This window comes from Hyperolius riggenbachi, chromosome 2 (genome assembly GCF_040937935.1).
Source record: "Hyperolius riggenbachi isolate aHypRig1 chromosome 2, aHypRig1.pri, whole genome shotgun sequence".
NCBI classification, from domain to species: Eukaryota; Metazoa; Chordata; class Amphibia; order Anura; family Hyperoliidae; genus Hyperolius; species Hyperolius riggenbachi.
The window spans coordinates 162,908,986-162,929,720 of record NC_090647.1 but is presented as its reverse complement, the minus strand read 5'-3'; the positions used below and the strand labels follow the sequence as shown (position 1 = coordinate 162,929,720).

At 42.0% G+C, this 20,735-nt stretch overlaps 1 protein-coding gene across 1 annotated transcript in view; it reads right to left on the bottom strand.

Annotated features, from left to right (window-relative positions):
* The window catches only part of VWA8 (von Willebrand factor A domain containing 8), a 476,746-nt gene that overhangs the window by 352,105 nt on the left and 103,906 nt on the right, over positions 1-20,735 (bottom strand). The window contains exons 7-13 of the mRNA XM_068267802.1: positions 18,735-18,899; positions 17,946-17,995; positions 15,407-15,515; positions 7,698-7,802; positions 6,247-6,378; positions 5,864-5,998; positions 3,220-3,297 (exon numbers count right to left, since the gene is read on the bottom strand). Of these exons, the coding sequence (XP_068123903.1) occupies positions 3,220-3,297; positions 5,864-5,998; positions 6,247-6,378; positions 7,698-7,802; positions 15,407-15,515; positions 17,946-17,995; positions 18,735-18,899 (774 nt within the window). The remainder of the gene's footprint in view (positions 1-3,219; positions 3,298-5,863; positions 5,999-6,246; positions 6,379-7,697; positions 7,803-15,406; positions 15,516-17,945; positions 17,996-18,734; positions 18,900-20,735) is intronic.

The following is a 20,735-nucleotide window of genomic DNA, read 5'->3' as shown; positions in this document are numbered from 1 at the left end:
GGAAACTGCCAGGAGTACCACGGTCCTCCAAGTTTCCTGTGGGATGGGTTTCACCACAATATCAGTCATACAGCGCACCTTGATGGTCTGTTTGTGAAAAGGAATAGATTTCTCATGTAAAAGGGGGTATCAGCTACTGATTGGGATAAAGCTCAATTCTTGGTCGGAGTTTCTTTTTAAGGGACAGAAAATGTTCTGGCGGTAATACTGTATCCATTGAGTAAATAAAATCTTTTCAAAGCAAAGTGATTAAAAATACAAAGTGGAGAAAAAATAAGTATGACATCATTTTTGCATTACTGATCAGGAGATATTTTTTAAAACCATTGAGTGGAGAAAAATGTAAAAGCCAAGTTACAAGTTCAGCAACGTACAGCATGGGTGCTATACATAGATAACCTACTAGGGAATTTTAATCACATTCTAAACTCTACGTTAAGCATGTTATTCTTTTTTTTCAATCTTCTTGATTTAAAAATATTTTGCAATGCTTAAAAATAGAAGTAGCAACAGCAAAATACTTTTATCCCATGCTCTGTAGGTGGTTTTTCTTAAACTTAAAAAAGAATTGGTTTCCTAAACCAGCTTGATCCTGTAAGTAAATGCCTAGTGAGGGAGTCAAATTATCGCTAGTAAATTGAATAAATACATTTTAACTGTTCCTTCCCCCCTTCTGTTATGTCCTTTGAATTGCAGATCACAAACCCTACCCATCTATTTTGCCCTCATTATGACACATTACGTTGCCTATTTTAGAGAGAATTCAGTGGTGTAAACACTTTCCTGCAGAGATGTGTTCTGTTTCTTTGTACTCTGTTTTAATGAGCTTGTTTTTCTGGGCTCCATCCAATGATTCAGTGACCCCCTCCTCCTTTAGCAGAACAGGGAATTTTACGATTTCAAAGGCTTAAAATATCATCTCTTTTTAAGTAAATCAATATTTATGCAATTCAACAGTAGGGTTTATTTTTTCCACAAGTCATTTCGTGCTACTTAAAGGTAACTTTTAGTGAAACAAATAAAATCGTTAAAATGCAATAAAGAATCACCATTTTTTAAATTCCCATTATTAAAGAAATTGCTCATTTCCTAAACAAGTAATGAGTGTCATTGCCAAAAAAAAGAAGTAAAAATCACTCCATCAAAGACATAAATAGCAATACAAAATATTTTTTTGAAAAGTCAACAAGAGTAAGAAGCACTAGTACCCGATGTAATTACAAGCTATAAAAGACTCATTGGCTTCTATCACTGCGCATTGCGTACAGCTTAGAGGCCTGCCTGAGTCTAATATTTCAGACCCGCACCCCTGCTACTCACCTTCTGGTGAATCTGGTACCTGCACCCGACCCGCAGGCCTCCAGACCCTCTTTTTCCATTTTAATTTAAATTATACATTGGTAGTTTCATTGGAAGGCTGTAAAGTAAGTGAAACCTATTATACACAAACTCATTACCCGCGACCCAAATAGCACCCTCAGTCTGATTCCCACAACCCGAATAGAAACAAAACAGGTACCCAAACCCGACCCGCATTTCGGGTAACCCGAGGGAACCCGACTCAATGCAGGTCTCTAATTCAGCTTAACGGCCAGTTCAACTGCTGAATTAATGTTAGTGATGCATGTGAAAATCAAAGTTCACTGGGTGAACTAATCACATTAGAAAGGTGCTTTCATAAAAAATAGTGGGTGATTTCTAATAATGCTTTTGCTAAGCTGGCTTCAACACCACACATCCCTTATTGTCTCAGTGCTTCAGTATGATTTTTCTTAATGGGTAATATTTGTAATATTTTTAACATGGCCAAAAAAAGGAAGCCCACCCCCAGACTTTGAAATCTTTCCCTCTCTTGCAAATCCTCCCTGCTAATGTCAAGGGCACATCTCCAACTCCTGCTAGATGAAGTGTGTTGCATACCCTTCCTCCTAAAGATTCCTATTGGTTATTTCAATAGACCAATAGGAAACCCGAGTGAGGGAGTCAAAGATTATTTTATCAAGGTTCCCTGAATGTTACTGAATGCAGCAATACCAGAGAGCCCTTGAAAAAAACATCTTTGCATTTTCTGCTGGGGCATCTCTTTTGGCTTATGATCTGATCAGCAAAAATCTTAATCAGAAAGGATTGGAAGAACTCTTATTGGTCAATAAAACAATGCGGAGTCCCATTTAACAATACTTTGGTGTGGCTCCCCTTCACCTCCGTGGTGGAAAAGACAATCATTGGGACACCTTAAAACATCATAAAAAAACAAAAACAAAAAAAAAAAACCTTGAGGGTTGTAATGATTAGGATAAAGACCCAGATGTGGATTATGGCATGGGAGAATATGCTTTTTTTTCCCTCTGGAAATGTTATTCTTTTCTCTATATATTTCGTGTTTCGTTTTTTACACTGTTTGTAGGAATGGTTAAAATATATACTTACTTCAGACCCCTAGGGAGGACCACCATTAGTAGCTCCCCATCGTCTATCTACACAGGCTTGGGGTAGTTACTCCACTGTACCTAGCAGGAGGTCGGGAGAAGCCCTTTATCCTTGACATGGACAAGAGGGGTTTTGCTTTGCATTGGAAACGTGGAAAGAGATGGGATGAATCCCAAATTTCCCTGAACACAAATCTAAACCGATTCTCGAATCTTTTGAATCTAACGAATCCTGTAAATAAGAATTGTGTGATCCATGTAAGAATAGTAAATACTTATAATACACTATTCTAAGTCTAACTACTATTCTTACAAAGATCACACAATTCATATGTACAGGATTCATTAGGTTCAAGATTTGAAAAACTCAAGAAAATTGAGAATCTTTGTTGGATTCGGATTCAAGGAAATTTGGGATTCGTCGCATGTCCAGTCTGTACGTTTCACCCGTGTGTAGTGTGGGTAAGGATTGTGGGGCTTGCTGTCATTCCTGAAGAGGATATTACTTATGAGTGGATATTGCTGCCAGTATTTGGATTCAAGAATGACTGGTCCTCCACCGTCCGGTTTTGATGCGTTTCTTGATGATATGTGATATATTAAAATAATGAATTGCCTTTGAAGAAGCAGCCTGTGAGCTGTGAAAAGTACGCTAGGCCTTAAGAAACTTGTTGTACTTCTTAGAGCAAGAGGTTTGGGCATTTTTTAAGTAGAAGTATATTATGTATTTTATTCACCTTTGGGAGAACACGTTGATGTATGATTGATACTTATAAGCACAGACAATTACCTGGTACAGCATGATAGGCTCCACTTCATAGCCAAGCATGTCAGCAAATTCTTTAGCAATCACACTTTTGCCACATCCCTGAGAAGACAAGTCAATATAGATTCATAAGCAATATTTATTATGAAATCAATAGGTACTCAACAAGCCCTATTTTTATCACTTATTTAGATGGAAACTATGACGTTTTATTTATTTACTAAATTCTGTACTAAGCATGGTTTTGTAATCAGGTAAACACTACATTTTAAATAAGAATATTTGAAATGTTCTAACTATAACCAGCATGTGGAGCTGAAAAGTGACCTCATTACTATTAGATGCCTTTGTAGCCTTGAGATCACATTAGACAATATTTGGTAGCAAATGAAGTAAATGATTGATATGAACCTGATATGAACCCTTCACCTGGTGTACCAGCTAAGACAATATTCTCGTCTTTAATAGATGACATGAGGGATGACAGGAGGGAAGTTGCAAAAGTCATACTTCAATACACCAAAGGGTAGAATGGTGAGTTATGATTGTACTGTACGCCCTCCAATTAGCCACTGCAGGATGCCAGGCCAGGCAATGACAGTGAGGCAACAAACCTCCTCTTGAAGACATCTCCCCCTGACTGGAAGTGCCTGTATGAAATTATCAACTGATCTTTGTCTGGAATAGTTGACTAAGAATTCTTGGGAGAGCAGGGAAACAAGTGAGGGCTTAGCGTCCTTCGCTGGGCGCCAGGCGCATGCTCAGTTCAGGATTAAAATGCTGGGCCCAGCAACAGACATCTCTTCTTCCACCATCCAAGACCTTGCATCAGCAAGACAGCATCAGCAAGACTGCCACTGTAAGTGCAGCCTGAACACTGTAGAAGCTGAAGGACTGCACCATTGCAAATTCCATAGTCTGTGGTTAAGAGAATTGTAGAATTATTTACTGGCAGCAGCTGATGCTCACCTTCCCCAGCAGGGAAATGTAACTGTCCTCGGGCCATTGGGAAGAACCCAGCCCATCCATTCCACAATAAACTAATGAAGATAAAACTAAGTCCCATTTTACTTTTGACCTAATGTCACATAGACTCCTGTAACACATTTACATTGTGTACGTGTATGTGAATAGATTTTTCACTCTGGTGCCCTTTCCACAACGTTTTACAGTAATATGGAGAAGTCGCATACGCAGTTTATATTTTATATATGCATTGTGCAAATTATTTAAGCCCCGCATAAAACTATTCAAAACCAACCTATCAAAAAACACATCCTCAATTTTTATTTGATGGCAGCAAAACCTGAATAGTTGTGTAATGTAAAAGAAAGAAACGCCTAGTGGAACAGGTCACAGGATTGGATATTACAAAACAATTAGAGGAGTCTGAGCCTTGAGAGGGAAACATTACTCTGAAAAACACTAAACAAACAAATAGTGTAACAATTTAAGAATAAAGTTTCATAAGACCCGGTTCACACTGGCAATCAAGTGGCAAATGGATCCGTGAAAACGGATCTGATTACCAGTCATTCGGATCAGTTTTCACTCCGTTGCCGTTCAGCTGCTTCCGCTTCATGCCATAGGCAAGTCACTGCAAGGAATTAGCCTTTCAGACCAGATTGGTTTGAATAAACCTTTGCTTAGGAGGTGTCTCCAGGGACGGTTTATGTATGAATATAAAATATAATTTAAAGAAAATGTAGGCATAAACTAGTAACAAGTAGGAAAAACATCAAAAAGGAGACTGCATTGTTAAAGTACAACAGGAAGTAAGATGTGCCCAGTGGAATATAAAACATAGTTAAAAACAACTAAAATAACAAAAATAAGAGGTGGATTACCTCAATAAAGGCAACTTAATATAGCAATGAAATTTATTATGCACTGACAACTCAGAGAGGTGCTAATTGTTTGGCTTAACAAGATTCCACCGGAAGTGGGCTTGCCTGAGGCAGTGGGCTTAGACCAGGAAAACGTGTTGCCAGTGCATAATAAATTTAACTGCTACATGAAGTAGCCATGAGGTAAGCCATGTCTTATTTTTGTTATTTTAGTTGATTTAACTATATTTTATATGCCTCTGGGCACCTCTTCCACCCTGTAGCATTTTAACAATGCAGTCTCCTTTTTGATGTTTTTCCTACTTGCTATTAGTTTATGCCTACATTTTATTTAAATTATATTTTATATTAATACATAAACAGTCCCTGGAGACAACTCCTAGACAAAGGTTTATTCAAATCAATCTGGTCCAGATGGCTGATTCCTTGGAATCACATTGCATGGTCCGCCTGTTTTACAAGATACTTGAATGCTGGAAACTTTTTGTTTTCATTATTGAGGTAAGCCACGTCTTATTTTAGTTGTTTTTAACAATATTTTATATACTTATGGGAGCCTCTTACCCCTGATGTGTTTTTCATCCTCCATTGGAGGAGTACTATTGGTCCAGTGTCTCTGCCACATCTGGTGCCAGTTGTGTTTTTCTCAAGAGAGCAACCATGTCTAGGTTTTTCTGGACACCCGAGTGGAGTCGGGTTTGTGCACCTCCATCTGTATTAAAAGGTTGGTTGCCCCTCCTGCAACCTACCTTTGTGAGTACCTTATTTCTTTACTGTACTTTGCTCCATATAATGACCATTTCCCCAAAAGAAAGCAATACCTTTCCTCCAATTAGGCACATGTCTTTAACCATATGAGACTGCATCATTTCTGCAAGTAGTTGCTCATGGGTGCTTGTCCTTATGAACTTAGATGGCCCGGATTGTAGTCCAATGGGTAATAGACCTGATGGTACCTAAAGATAAAAAGTGGTTCTAGTCAACCATATTATTTAGATTTGTATATGCCAAAAGCCAAATAACAAAACGAACAAAACTGACAACAGATGCACATTCCGTGTTTTGTTTTTTAAACTTGAAATTTTAGGTTCAGACTTTCCATGGACAAGTTTCCTTTTAAACCAGATACAAACTGCAACATATTACAAAGCAATATCTAAATTCACAGATTAATCTTAGAAAATGAGAAGGTTAAACCTCGTACCTGTATTGAGTTGTCCTTGTCACCAGCAATGATAGTAACTTTAGCTATAGGAGGAACAGAATTATGTGTTGGTTCCACCTTTGCAATCTGTAGAGGAATGGGGCGCTTTCCTGAGTCTGAAAGTTCAAATCTCTGCAAAATACAAAGCAATGTATTACCTGTCAAGCAACACATAGAAGAAAAAGAATACGGTACTTCTTGTGGGCAAAGTTTCATAAAAAGGACAAAATACAGAAGTAAAACTAAACCAGAGGGGCCTTCCAAAAGACACATTAGAACAATGGAATAAACCATAGTCCTGCTGCACCCCAGCAAGCTGCCACGTTTTACTTGGGAAGCACATCATCAGTTAAAAAACACATTTTGGTGTTATTAAAAAAGGAATGCTTTATTAACGCTAAAGTGTTAAGCACGTTAGCGCTATAAGCTTGACTTGACCTCTGATAATCAGCATGGCTGACTGCACACTCATGATCAAAGGCACTTCTGGGCAATCAAGGATTTTTTTTCTTATAATAACTAGGATTTCATAGGATTCTACAGCGCAAGCAGAAAACTTCAAAAGTAGCACAAGCATGAAAGTAAAAGTTAGTTTTAATAGAAACTGTGCTGTATCCAAACCTAAAAAGAAAAAAAAATGTAAAAACATAATAAGAAGCTGTAAACGTGTCTTAAAGAGAATTCAAGGTGGGTTCTAAGAATCCAATTAGCACACAGAGGCTGGGTCTGCATATAATACCCAGCCTCTATTGCTATACTGTTTACCCCAGTCTCCCCCCTGTGCTCTGCTGTGCCCCCATAAATCAATTGCTATGCTGGCGACATGCAGCGTGTTGCCAGCCGGCTGTTTACATCTGAAGTGTCAGTCTCTGCCGCTCCCCCGCCTCCTCCATAGCGCTGCTCCCCGCCTGTGTCCCTTCCCTCCCCGCTGATTGGAGGGAATGGACACAGGTGGGTAGCGGCGATATCGGAGGCGGGGGAGCGGCAGAGACTGACACTTCAGATGTAAACAGCCAGCTGGCAACACGCTGCATGTCGCCAGCACAGCGATTGATTTATGGGGGACAGCAGAGCACAGGAGGGGCCTGGGGGGAGACAGTATAGCAATAGAGGCTGGGTATTATATGCAGACCCAGCCTCTGTGTGATAATTAGATTCTTAGAACCCACCTTGGGTTCTCTTTAAACAACAATGGCAACATCAGTTTTACTAAGCACTCAGTACCAGTCAAAGTACTATTTTAACCATGGTCATTAAATTTGTTCCTAATGCCACTTTTCTATGGGCCCATGGATCTATGACTATATGGGTTATATTGGTTCAAAAAAAGAAATAATGAACTGCACTGTTGTTTTAAATTAGCCAACAGACAGAAACACAGACAAATGCATCACCCGCAGTTGGCAAACTGGTTACAGTTTCCAGCAGAAACACACAAAATCTACATTTACCTTCAAGGCATCCTCCACAGCAGTCTTGCCTTCCTTCCCCAGTAACGCACTGTAAGGATACAGCCTCTGTATAATGTCTTGTGATGACATCCAAGGAAAGGCATTCTTACAATGGGAAAAAAGACAAATGCATTAATGTACTACACAAGATGAGAAAACTAGTCTGACGCAGCTTACATTTACAGAGTACACTGTGTGAGAAAATCTGAACTCAGATGAACACGGCTGGCGTCTATTTCCTGTGTAGCAAGGCAGCTAGCTGGCTGCAATTCTGATCTTTTGGTATTGGTTGACTGTGGGTCGCACACCTGCGGCAAGTATGTAGTTCGTGGACTGGAATCAGCAGAGTATGTCTGTTTACTCATTCTAGGTGAGGGATTCAGAAAGTCATCAGTAGGACAGACAGGTAAGTATCATTTTCTAAAGGAAGTCAGCAATGCAATTTCCACATTCCTGCTTCCCTTTATGGGGAAGATAGCTGCTGTACACAGCTGACTACAGACTAGTAATCTGAATGAAGAACACTGCAGAAAGCCTTCCAATAACCAGAAATATGCACTTGGTTGCACAGAAAATGTGAATTATGACATTTTGAATTCACTCTCATAGCTTTGAGTTTCCCCTGTGGGGTAACTTAAAATTCTGGCCCCGCACAGGTTTTCAAAATTATACCCCCCAGTGACATTGTGACCAATTATGCAAAGTTTTCGGACTCTGACATTAATACTATCCTATTAATTACGAACCTAAACCGACGCAAGAAAAAAAGTTTAACTTACCTGGGGCTTCAACCAACCCCCTGCAGCCATCCTGTGCCCGCACCATCACAGATTTAGTCTCCAGCCTCCCACAGTCACTTAGTTTAGATCCTGCCGATTGGCCAGTCAATGGCCACGCGCGTCCTCGATCAAGCTCCCGAGGCTTTCTCATTATGCGCATCCACAGGATGCTCCCGCCAGCAGGAGTGTGATTGAGGACGCGTGCGCCAGGGCCGCGCAGGGGCAGTGGCCAACCACATGGCTGAGTCAGTAAGATCGAAACTTAGTAGCAGTGGGGGACTGGAGACTTGATCTGTGACAGCGTGGTCACAGGGTGGCTGCAGGGGGCTGGTAGAAGCCCTAGGTAGGTGAAACTTTTTTATTGTTTCAATTTAGGTTCCCTTTAACCTCTTGACATTTTTGGACGTACCTCATACGTCCATATCTATGCCTTCCTGTGTTCCTGGACATACAAGGTATGTCCAATGCAAAACGCAGCAGTTTGCATGCCCTGTGCGTACAGGTGCGTGCCCATGCCTCTAATGCATTTTACATATGGTGAATGATTGCTGCAACCAGCAATCATTCACATAAAGTTAGGTGAGAAAAAAAAGTGACAATGAGCCTATTAAAAAAAAACATTTTTGTTTTTTTAAGTTTAAGCCTATACCAGACTAATAAACCCCTTGTGTCACCTATACTTGCCGTTAAGATTCGTGGACACCTGTAATGGCTGCCACCCACAGCGATCAGATGCGATCACTAGGGCGACAGCTCGAAACCCAATCCTGTGTAGATGCAATCGAAATGTTTCGGCTTAGCAATGCATCTATACAGCACTGGGGCCCCCAAACTGTGCGCCCTAGCGATTGCATGCAATCACTACAGATGCACAAGCTAGTGATAATGGTACGCTACATGCCCAACTAGTGATGAAATATGGCATGTATGGTATCATTTTAACTGGGACGAGCCAAGTAATGTATTTTGAGGTGTTTTACAATTGTGACACTAGTCAAATTACACTCATTGATTTTCAATTGAGAAAGTAGAACTACGGCCATTTTTACACTTTGATCGCCTGGCTTCCCAGTCTGCAGATTAGATCTCTAGCATTTTCAAGTCAACATCATGAAGTTTGAGTGCAAACAACACCCTCTAGCTTTAAATTAGATATCAATGTAAAGCACTAACAAAATTACTGATGACCACACATTACTGTTAAGACGTTTTAGTGAGATAAATAGTCAATCAATCCATAGTGCCCAGACAAGGTTTTTTTTTAGAAGACCTTCCTACATGGAGGTGATCTCTTCGTGTGATGTACCTTATATGCTCACAGAAAAGCCTCACTACTTCCTTGTTTACTAGCGCCCCCTCATGACATGCGACGCTCATGCGGGGGAAGGAAGCACCAGGAAGTACTGAGGCATTGGTAGTCATAACTACTGCTACGATCTCCCATCTTCTGTCATGCCGCCACCTTGCAGGAACTTACAAGATGACAGCCGCTGCAATTAGTCCTGGATTGCTCCTCTTCTGGCCCCACTGCCTCAATACATGGAGGAGGACGGCCGCTGCAGCTTCCGTGCAAGAACACGGCATGGAAGCAATATGGAAAGCTGGCCAGAGGCAGATCATTGTGGGCGGCGACATGGACAGCGGGCACCGAGATGGATGATTGGCGGCTGCATGGAGGGCGGGCATGAAGGCGGATGACTGGAGGCATGGAGAGTGGGCAATGAGGCAGATGACTGGCGGCATGTAGCAAACCACATGCAGAGAGACGCACACCGGGAAATCGTAAGAAAAGTTTTTTGGTGTTTTTTTTTACAATATATGTATTACTTTTTTGCTACCTTTGGACTATAAAACGCAGGGACTTTTTCTCCCCACCTTTGGGGGAGGAAAAGTGCATCTTATAGTCCGAAAAATATGGTACCTTTATCTAGGTTTTCTCAAGCTTCCTGTAGGCCATGGGTTTCCTTGATGTCCGTACTGTCCTGTGTGTTCACCCACTGTAAGCCCTGGTAATTGGGGACTACTGCGCATGTGTGGCCATCCTTGTAAGTTAAGGCTTGTAACTGTGCAGGTGCACAATGCTCCCAACAATGGAGGCGCAACCAAGGATAAATGCAGCTAAGGCTGCACATGCGCAGTGGTCCCCAACTAGCTCAGTTGGAAACTATACTGGGGCTGCAAGTGGGAGAACAGACGGAATCGGATGGACAATGAGGGAGCCCATGGACTACAGGGTGCAGGTAAGTATAAATCTTTTTGTTTTATTCATTTCAGGTACTCTTTAAGAATGTAAATCGGAGTAAGGAAAGATTTTACAATTGACAAACACTGACTAAATTAAATAACTAATAAGTAAAATTGTAAAACATAAGCAATTTTATTCATTAAGTTTTATTCAGTGAAGTCCCTCTTTAAATTTGCACTTAATGTAAAATGCAAATGTTTACATGAGTAACTAATTAATGCATTAAACTATGCATTGATTAGCATATGATAAAATATGTGATTGTGCATCATGCTGGGTAAAAATAGTACACAGTACAGTGCACACAAAATGCTATCAGTGAGCCAAGGCCAGAGAGAGACAAAATAAATTCAATGGAAACTGCAGTGCAAAACGGGTGGGTGTTCAATAAATGTGAAAAGCACATAGATAAATAATGACACTTCTTTCACACAGACCCTGATTGACAATAAAGTGTTGCTGCGGCTTATGAAGGAAGCGAGTGCTGTCAGTACATAAAGCAATCAGGAGTTCAGAGAGTGCTGCAGAAAGGTATCCCTGGAAAGCCATGCACAGTCCTCATTCTTGTAGAAGCAGAGTATTTATAGCATTCATTACATAAACAGGTGACGCTTTGTAACGTCTTAACAAGGAACATGCTGATGTAAATACAGCAAAAGATATTTTTAGAAATACCACTAGCTCTGTAGGTAATGTACGGTGTTAATATCTGCTACAATAACAATCTCAACAGCTATCCAAGCTAGTAGTGCTGTTTAACGTCACATTTTACGGTCACGGGCAATTCCGATCAACGCAAGTGCGGAGAAAATGAGGCCATGGATGTCATAAATAAATCAAGTAATCCTTTGCTGCCACCTTACACCTAAACATTAGTAAGAGGAACATTTCTGTATGGGGCTGCTCTCTGTGATCCCTGCCACACTGCAAACTGAAATATATTTACATATGAAGAACACTCACAGCATTTATTTCAATTACAGCAGTTGTTTGCTCTGCAGCTTGGCCACACACGATACAATAAAATGATCCGATTTTACAGTAATTCGATAAAAACGATCGGATCTCACGAAAAAATAGAACGCTTTTTTTTTCATTCGACTGAAAAATCTGATCGGATTTCCCGTTTTCTTCGATTTTTATCGATCCGGAATGCCAGATACTTTTCTTCAATCTTTCTAAAGATTGTATGGTGTGTGTTAGATTGCCAGTTTATTAATATACACACCCAAGCAATTATGTCAGAGTATCCAATCATTTTTATCATAATTGGGGAAAAAATTGAACATACGTGTGTGGTACATTGGTCATATTTTTGAAATGTTACAATCAGTCAGAAAAATTGATTGCAATTCTTAAATTGAACAGATATTTAAAAAATTGTATGGTGTGTGGCCACCTTAAAGTGCAAGACATTAAAGGGAAGGTTCAGGGACGCTGTTAAAAAAACAAAAATCCAAATCCACTTACCTGGGGCTTCCTCCAGCCCGTGGCAGGCAGGAGGTGCCCTCGTCGCGGCTCCGCAGGCTCCCGGTCTCCTCCGGTGGCGCGCCCGACCTGGCCAGGCCGGCTCCCAGGTCAGGCTTATCTGCGCTCCAATGTGCGGCTCACTGGTGCGCGCTGACGTCATCGGACGTCCTCCGGGCTGTACTGCGCAGGCTCAGTAGTTCTGAGCCTGCGCAGTACAGCCCGGAGGACGTCCGATGACGTCAGCGCGCACCAGTGAGCCGCACATTGGAGCGCAGAAGAGTCCGACCTGGGAGCCGGCCTGGCCAGGTCGGGTGCGCCACCGGAGGAGACTGGGAGCCTGCGGAGCCGCGACGAGGGCACCTCCTGCCTGTTACGGGCTGGAGGAAGCCCCAGGTAAGTGGATTTGGATTTTTATTTTTTTCACAGCGTCCCTGAACCTTCCCTTTAAGCCAGGGGTCCCCAAACGTTTTGGGTCAAGGGCCGGGTCAACATACTTCAGACTGCTGGGGGGCCGGAGTATACATAAAATTATGTCTTTGCGGGCCAAACAGTGAAGTATACCCAGGTGACAACCTGAAGTCCAATTGGACAGCAGTGTCACCTGATGTGGAATTTGATTGGAAACTAGCAAAATTACTGCTTTCTGGCTTCCATGTGGATGGGTGGTGCCAGCACTGCTATTCTATATGTGGACCACCAATATTTAAAGATGTAGCAGACTGCATCTATAAGTAATACATTTTGTGTGTGGGGGGCCGGTAAAAGAGCCTCAGGGGGCCGCATTCGGCCCGCGGGCCTTAGTTTGAGGACCACTGCTTTAAGCCATAACTAGTTGGTAGAGGTGACTGAACAGCTGGAAAGCCATAGAAACCCCACACAAATAATGAGAAGCGGTAGCAGGCTTGTAGAGGCTAATGCCATCATAAACTTGTCTTAACCCTTAATCCTAATCTACACGTGGCGATCCGGCAACTCAATTAGCCGCCGGATCGCCTCTTCCGCATCCCCGCGCGTACCCGCCGCCGCTTATCTTCCGCTCGATTCCCCGCTATTGTCCGCTCGCGGGGGTTGAGCGGGGAATCAGCCGCGGCGAGATCGGACCTGTCGGATCTTATCAATCGAGCCGCATCAGCGGCTCGATTGATAAGCCAAATCGCAGCATGTAGACCCAGCTTAAGGCAGTGTTAACTAAATGGAGCTTAAATAGGGACTGTAGTAAAAATAACATAATGACTAAAATTGCTTATTTTTAATAATTATTCAAGAAGGATTTAGTCAGAGTGTGTCCATTGCAAAATCTTTTCTCTCCCTGGTTTACATTCTGAAATTTATCACTAGTAGTGACATCTCAAGCGCTGGAGATTTGGGCGCAGCTGGCGCCACCATAGAATTACGGCTATAGCAGCGCTCAGTGACTGATTTGGGCTCCGTCAGAAGGTGGATCACAAAACACAAGCAAAAGCTAGAAGCCAAATTAAGCCTTTACCTGCCTATCCATGGTGGCCTGGAAGGGGAATAGTAATTAACGCCACTGGGACTTGTGCAGGAACATAATAAGCCGCTTATCGGCTTTCCCCTGTGCGCGAAATCTCCCGGCGGCTATGTTGTAGGTACGACGTCAGGTGATCTCTGTTAAGTCTCAGTAAATTAACATTCTGCAAAGGGAGATATTGCTTGCTTGGCAGTTGGAAACAGCTATTTATTTCCGACAATGCAACAAGCATCACAGACAGGAAACGGTCAGGACCATGGTCATGACATCACACTGTGGGAGGGGTTTCAACACAATATCAGCCTTACAGACTCACCCTGATGATCTATTTGAGAAAAGGTAGAGATTCCTCATGGCAGTATTCGGCTACTGATTGGGATGAAGTTCTATCCCAGATTTAAGTTCCAATTTAAGGTACCCACACATCTAGCAATCTTGGCGGCCAATCATCCAATAGACAGAACTTTCTCTGATCAAATCGGAGAGAGATCTGTTGGACGCCATAAACCAAAGGCCGATTCCCAGCTTTATCATGAAATATTTTGTTAATCGGCCTCATGGCACCCCCTCATTGACCCAGCCGCTGTCCAAAGTGTTAATGTAGGGGACCGAGGGGGGGGGGGGGATTTTGGACATGTACACGGGGGCAGAGCAGTTGGGGGTTTCCATCGTATTTGTCGTTTGCAATTATCGGGGGGGGGGGGGGTACATATACACTGGGAGGACAGTGGCTGGGGTTTCCGCCATTGCATTCACGATTATCACACATCTCTGCCAGGGAAGTGTTTTATGGCTGTAAGTCTATCAGTGAGCAACACTATAGTCTGACTGTAGAAAAAACTACATAGCTGAATATTAAGGAAAATGTTTATCCTTCCAACTATCTTAATAAAAGGTCAAGTTTCTTTCAAGGGAAACCCAAATATTTTGTCTGTTATATTTGGATAAACTGCCTAAGGGCTCGTTACCATATGCGCACTTTCAGTTGCGCTTATGGGAACATGATCACAGAGACATTAGAGAGTGCATAGGCTGCACTCTCTGATGTTTCCATACATGTGCTGTGATTCACCACTGAATCGCAGCACTTGGGTTCCTGCATTTCAGGGTGCTTGCGCCCGCAATCCCATACAATATTATGAATGGGATCACAAGCTCCGCCTCCTCCCTCCGGGAGCGACGCGCAATGCAGAACCACACGGCTCTGTGTTGCAATGGACACGAGCCCTAACACTGATGTGTAACTGAAAAGCGGTCTTAACTGCATTAGTGGGCTCAGGCCCTTACTATGAGAAAAAAAAAATCACTACATGCTCTACAATATAATTGGTCAGTATAAATTACAGCACATTTTGCTATTGGTGGCCCCAAATACAGATAAAAAGAATAGAATAATAACCATAAGAATACAGGAAAGTAAAAGTAAATGATCATCTGACTAACAAAATACATCCAAGCCCACATAATGCATTAACAAAGCATTTCATGGCTTCTATATGTTCACTAAAGGCAAGATGTTTAAATATGTAAAATACAGTATAAGGTTTATATACAAAAAAAAAATCAGTCTGCAAAAGAGAACATCTTTATTTCTATCCAAACTAGAAGCACAATCTGTGGTCTGTATGGGCAGCTGCCTAATGATTTTCATTTTGGATGAATACAAGGCTTAAATGAATGATTTAAAGATGATGCTAAAAGTATGCCATTCTAAGAGGCTTACCAAAATGCCAATGGCTGCTGTCAGATTGTCTGCTGGGAAGTCTGGGAGCCCAAGGCTGGCGGATTCCTGAGAGCAAAGAGTTGAAGCAAATGACAAGAGCTGGGAAATTCTGTGAAGAAGCAGATGGAAGTTAAACACCATAAAAAGTGCCTTTCAGAAGACAAGACAAATATAGTAAAACTTGAGAAAGAAATTAATATTTTGATAAAATATTTAATACCAGGCAAATTAATGCACAGCTGCCATAAAACTAGGGAATATAAAAGAAGTATGAAATGACAAAATACAACAAAGGTCATCTGCAGTATGAAAAAACCTGTATGTCAAAAGAGGTCAGTAGTTCCAGAAATATTGGCTGACATAACCTGTAAACTTTTACTCTTCTTAAAAAAAACCTGTAATGAAAAAAAACCCTACTTACTTACCTCAGGAGGGGGAAGCCTCTGGATCCCAACGAGGCTTCCCCCGTCCTCCGGTGTCCCGGCAATCCATCGTTGCGACCCCCGAACAGCTATGATATAAATATTTATCTACCGCGATCCTGCGCAGGCGGAATAGCAGCTCTTCATTTGGGGTAAGGCAGAAATAGCCAAACCCCATTGAACCCGCTCTACTGCACAGGCGCGACTCCTTTGCGCCTGCGCAGTAGAGTGACATATGGAAGGAGAAGCAAGTCCCTTTAACACAGCACCACACAAGTATGTAGTCTTCAAAAAGGTAACAATTTATTAATGAACAATGTTAAATCCCTATAGAACCATAATAAAAACAATTAAAAAGAAGAACCATGCTGCCTGTAGTGAATATATCATAATAGTAATGAATCAATCAATATAATGATAGTAAGCGCCCCATCATAAAATAAACATAATTGTATAAATATCTCATACTGTGGGGTGTTCAATACAGAGCTACTCTCTACTCTACTATTACTGGGGGTAGCTCTGTATTGAACATACTTGAGCATAAGCACGCTTCATGCTCAAGTATGCACAGAACGGAGCCACTCATCTTCGGGAAGCACTCGGGGACACAACACTGGATCAAGGGGAATGCCTTTACATTCTATTTATTTATTATCTATCTATCTATCTATCTGTCTGTCTGTCTGTCTGTCTGTCTGTCTATCTATCTATATACACACACACACACACATACATACACAGACAGACAGACAGACAGACAGACAGACAGATAGATAAATAGAAAAAAATCTGTTGTGATGTTTTTTTAAGTTCAATCGCAAGGACATGTGCTATTGGGCAAGCACTTGTGTAGTAGCGTGGGATTTGGCAGACTTGTGGGGTCTTTTACACAAAGAGCAAAGATGGACAGCAGTGAACGGATAAACAGGAGGAGCAAAGGGCATGAAGACATGCCTAAACATGCTTGTAACAAGCATTGGTCAGTTCACCTTGGGTATCCTTTAAAGCGGATCCGAGAAGAAAAACTAACTATAACAAGTAACTTGTCTATATATCTTATCTAAAGTTTAGATTGTTTACACAGCAAATCTAGCTGCAAACAGCTTTAATAGAACATGAATATTTCTTCCTGTGATACAATGACAGCAGCCATGTTGTTTGTAAACATTACACAGAGGCAGGCTTATCTGCATCTTGAGCAAAAAAACGTAATCCTCCCTCCTGCCTCTGAAATCTCTGGCTAGTAACACCTCCCCCTCCTCCTGCCCAGACTGAGCTCCCTTGAGCCCTTGCTACTGTCTGAAAGTGCCTTGGCTCTCTAAAAACCTGTGGGCATGGCTTGTTTAGTTTATAGGGAATTAGAGTATTAAAACCAAAAACAAAAAAGTATTGTGCTTGAGGAATTCCCTATAAACTACCGTATATGAAAGGAACACAATTATGCAATGAGTAAAAGTTCATCTCGGATCCACTTTAAGGCTCGTACACACGTTTAACTAAAGTCAGTTGAGGTGGCCGATAACGACCGCCTCAGACGATAATCAAGCGTTTTAATGGTAGCCCCCCCCCCCTTCCGAACCCCAACCCGCGATTGATCCACCAGGTGGATCAACCTACCCGACCGAGGAGAAAATCATTGTTCACGCCCCCACATCACACACGCACGGCTCCATCGTTCCTCCATCCCCCCACATAGTAACAGAACGCTTTATCAGCTACATAGCTGAAACGTGTTTGTACTGGCCGGCCCCACGATGTCGCCCGAGGGGATCGGGTCCCAATCACCAGCTGGCGTCATAAGTCAACGGTGTGTACACACCATTGAAGTAGAATCTTGCCTGGGACTGTGTGAATCTGAATGGGAAGATTGCAGGATGTGGCCGACATCTGGGCTTCCAACCAGGCATTTTACAAGTGGTTTATATGATATGCGGTAATAAAGAAGCTTCTACGTTGACATAATCAACATTTCAAAATATGAGTGCTTGCACCAATGTATATAACCATTTTGTGCCCAAAAGAAGGCTTTAACAATCGAAAGTTTCAAGAGAAAGATGGAAAACTAGAAGACCACTTCAATAGCACTAAACAATCGTATTTTCACTGTATCTTACTTTTCTGGAGGGACATTTGATCCAACTGAATAGAGAACCTGAAGCTGATCCTGTTTGGGTGAAAAACATAAAAGATTACAAATCTCAACTTGCTATCGTTACATGGTCATAAATGTGTACTGTAACAGTGAAACCAAATGTACCACAGAGGTTCGGACAGAGTAGGGTGGATTTGGCTTTACACAAATTCATGAACCTATCAGAATGTTTTTAGGATGTGGGAGGAAACACACATGCTATACAGATCGTGTTCTGGCCAGGAGTTAGGGCCCATTTACACTGGGGCAATTTAGAGGCGTCTTCCACATATTTCCAAACTGCCAGCAATTGCTAGTACTTTGAAAAGCACTAGTGTAATTTATAGTACATGGCAGTGATCTAACTGCAGAAATCGCCGTTGATTTGCCATTTTCCGGAAACAAAGACGCGGAGCAATCACGGTTTCAATGTTACAAAATTATGAATCACAATTGCTCAATAATTGTAGAAACAACCAGTCAAAAAGACCCCTGTGCAAAACGCTGGCGATTTTGCTAGCATTTTGCAATCCCAAGTGTGGACAGAGCCATAAACCTTGGATTTACTGGCACCTAGTTAAATACTTCTAACACGATACTATTGTGAAGCTGAAACTAGAAGAAACAGTATGTTACTTGCATTAAAAGACAGCTGAGCAAGATGGTGTACATAGTATGTGAGGTGTGTGGGTCCTAAATAACTGTGTGAAGTGATCAACAGTGGATGAGAAATGAAAGTTCACACTAAAGTTTTTTCTTTGCTTTTTCTTACCTTAAAAGGAAGATAATAAACATCTCTAGCTTGAAATCTGGAGCGCAATGGTGGGTCAAGGGGATTGCCAGAATATTTTGGCACTGGCAACCCCAACGCAATCACTCGAAAATTTTCACTAACACGAACAATCTTCCAGGCATCCAGCTCATCCTTGGTATGTTCCTGGAAAGAAAAGATGGCAATTTACTGGAGCTGGTTTTTCTCTGTGCAGAATGAAAAGAACAATGGATGGCTGAAAGAATATTGCCAATTTCCCCAGATTTTTCTATTTAATGTCAGTGATGCCAGATTTCCTGCTCAGATATTTATGAATACTAGGAAATCCTAAATGATGAATAAAACGAAGGGAGGCATGTTTTCATTTGAAAAATGCCAGTTGCCTGTTAGTTTTAATAGATACAAACAACAGGCAAGGCCTGTAGATAATGAAGTGTAAATGGAGTCAACCACCTACTGCTGACTTACCATACCACTACTCCTCCCCTTGACCCTGACCCTTCAGATTTACTCCATCCTCAACTTCATGGATTTGGCCCCAGTTCTCACTACCCTGTTTAACCTCTCCCTATCCACAGGCACCATCCCCTCAGACTTCAAGCAGGTCACTGTACTACCCCTGCTCAAGAAACCCTCCCTCAACCCTTCACTACTGAGATACAAAAGTGACATGAATGTCTGATTGATTGATAAGATTGGTGTCCACGATATATGTTAGCTTCTTTTATAAGTACTGGACTAGTTTATTACAACACTGGCAGTTATTTTAATTCAAAATAACATGTTTTTTCATTCTCATGGCCAACTGACCATGAGAATGTTGCCATCTACAACACTAGTCAAAATATGAGATGTTGTGCGAAGTTCTCACACAAGCAACAATAGTCAGACGTGTTCTGTGACATCTAAAGCACGTTGTGATCACGCAGTCATGTGTCTTGGCGCATTAATACAAGCACATGGTGGTCATGCACCCTTATCTGCACAGGCGCATTGATGAAACATGTTCTACGCCTGCGCAGTTATTGAATTCTGTCTATATAAAGGAGGGAAAATACTTTTGAGTTGGGACTCTCGAAGGACAAGCAGACATGCCGTCGCCAAGTATTTCCCCTCCGAGGTCGCTGAGGTCCCCCTGATCTTCTCTGGGTGATGCTGCAATACTTGGTAAAAAATAATATTGATGCTCACTAATTACTCAAATACAATGTAACTATGATTCTGCAAGCCTAGATCATTATTATAACAGGATTGTAGCTCAATAAATATTACCATTGAACCTTTCCTCATGTTTTGCTGCAATTCATTTTACCCACTACAGTGGTGAGCGAAGTTAGAGGGTTTAAAAACCCTTCCCGTGAGGCAAAGCAACTACCCTCCAACTACCGCCCTATCTCCCTCCTCCACTTTGCCTCAAAACTCCTTGAGTGTCCGGTTCATAAATGCCTGACCCAGTACCTCAATCCCAACTCCCTGCTAGACCCACTGCAATCTGGGTTTCAGCCTGTCCACTTAACTGAAACAACTCTCACCTGAGTGGTTAATGACCTCGCCTTAGCTAAAGCTGAAGGCAAATACTCCATTCTCCTCCTCCTTGACCTTTCAGCAGCTTTTGACACAGTGGACAATCCCCTACTTCTCCAGTCTCTCCAGTCCATGGGCATTCATGACCTCGGCCTTGCCTGGCTCTCATCCTACCTCTCCAACCACTCATTTACGACCTCTTTCATTGAGACAACATCCATCCCCAACCACCTCTCAGTGGGAGTCACCTGAGGCTTGATCCTTGGCCCCCTGCTGTTCTCCCTATACACATCCTCCATTGGCAAAGTTATCTCCTCCATGGGTTTTAACTATCATCTGTATGCAGATGACACCCAGATCTACCCTCCACACCCCTGACCCATCCACCACTACGATGGACAAGGTCTCCTCCTGGATGTCCACTAGGTTCCGGAAACTAGTTCTGGACAAAAAGGAATTTATGATCTTCCCACCCCG